Raw genomic sequence first — 1,748 nt, 5'->3', positions numbered from 1 at the left:
CCCCCCCCCCGCCTCTCTCCCCCCGGACTCCCCCCTTCACCCCAGCACTAGCACCCTCTCAGCCACAGACAGGGTGACAGAAAGAGGCCCGGACTGCAGGCCCCACGACCCGGTCTTATCTCCACATGCACTCGAACCCACGCAGCCTCTCCCGCCACAGCCACTCCAGGCCTGACCTCCGCCCAGCCTGGCCCTGGCCTCCTGGGGCCTCTGAGAGGGTGTGGGACGGAGCACAGGCCGGAGCCTCTTCTGCACCCACAGGAAGGACAGCCCCCGCTGCTGGGCAGGGCCCGAGGCCGACCGCAGAAGCCGTGGGTCACTTCTGGGGAGCGTGTCCCAGCCTGCAGGACCCACCACAACCCAAGGGGGAGCCCTCACCCGAGCCCTTGGCCTTCGCCGGGCTTCCTCTGCCCCCAGGGAGCGCAGACCCAACCTGCTCCACGCCCGGCTCAGTGCCCGCCTCTGGCCACTCTCCTGCCTGACTGTGCTCAGGACCCCCCCACCCCCTCCCCCGTGGGACCCTGCACGCACCCTGCGTGGCACCCAGCAGTGTCCTGGGCCTGGGTAGCTGTGGAGTAGGCGCCTCCTACTCCTCTGCCAACTGGGTGCAACCTCCTGCTCCAGGCCCTCCCTGGACACAGGTGGGCAGGCAAGAACCCCTGATCGGCCGGGGCAGCCCCCCAGAACCTCTGGGTCAGCGTTCATGGCTTTCCTCCTTCTCACAGGTGATTCCCCCTCCCCCACTTCCCTTCCCCCCCAGCTCCTGCTCCCCAGGTGGTCCGATCTCCCTGAGCCAGGAGGCCCTCTCCTGCCTGCCTGGCCAGCACCTCTGCACCAACCCTGGCCCCGTGGCTAGCGGGCCTGACAGACTCTCACATACTCATGGCCCCTGCACAGCACAGCCATGCCGGGAGGGTGAGCTCCCACTCCTGCCCTGGCTCACACCCCGGCCTGCAATGCTCTTCACCGATTCATATGGTGAGTCTAGCTCTAGCCTCCCCCCAAAGCCAGGGGGCTCCTGAGGACCGGGCCTAGGTCCTCCCTGCTCCTCTGTCTCCCCAAATTAGGGGTTCTTACGGCAGGGCCCAGGTCTCCCATTTCTCTTCATCCTCCCAGACAGCAGGGCCTAGGTCTCTCCCCGGGACCCCAGCTTCCGTGCACTCTGCCCGCCCCAGGGCATTGCCAGTGTCTTCACTTTACAGAGAGGATGGGAGAGGGATAGAGAGTTAGAAACATCGATGAGAGAGAAACATCGACCAGCTGCCTCCTACACACCCCCTCCTGGGGATGTGCCTGCAACCAAGGTACCTGCCCTTGATGGGAATCGAACCTGGGACCCTTCAGTTGCAGGTGATAGGGCTATGCTCGGACCCTTCGCTCCGTGCTCAAGACTTGGCTTTGGTGCCGCCCTTGAGGGCCAGGCCCCCGAGCTTTCTTGGGCAACAGCAGCCGTCCATCAGAGGTGAGGCCCCTACGCCCCGCGTGTGCCCCCTGAGCTACTCACGTTCACGATGAGGAAGTCGAGCCAGCACCAGGCGTTGGTGAAGTACTTCTTGAAGCCGTAGGCCACCCACTTGAGCAGCATCTCCAGCACGAAGACGTAGGTGAACATCTTGTCGGCGTATTCCAGCAGAACCTTGATGGTCTTCCGCTCCTCCAGGTAGATGTCCTCGAAGGCCTGCGGACCAGGTGGGACAAGGGCACATGGCGTCCCGACCACGGCCATGCCACCCTGCCTGAGGCATCAA

General features: G+C 64.9%; 1 protein-coding gene across 1 annotated transcript in view; it reads right to left on the bottom strand.

Moving 5' to 3' along the window:
• Positions 1 to 1,748, bottom strand: part of SCN5A (sodium voltage-gated channel alpha subunit 5) — a 93,645-nt gene that overhangs the window by 33,023 nt on the left and 58,874 nt on the right. Inside the window, 1 exon segment of the mRNA XM_015568313.1 lies at positions 1,505 to 1,678. Coding sequence (XP_015423799.1) covers positions 1,505 to 1,678 — 174 coding nt within the window.

The sequence above is a fragment of the Myotis davidii genome, unplaced genomic scaffold (genome assembly GCF_000327345.1).
Source record: "Myotis davidii unplaced genomic scaffold, ASM32734v1 scaffold663, whole genome shotgun sequence".
NCBI lineage: Eukaryota > Metazoa > Chordata > Mammalia > Chiroptera > Vespertilionidae > Myotis > Myotis davidii.
The sequence above is the reverse complement of the archived record's forward strand: the minus strand, read 5'-3'. Positions and strand labels throughout refer to the sequence as shown.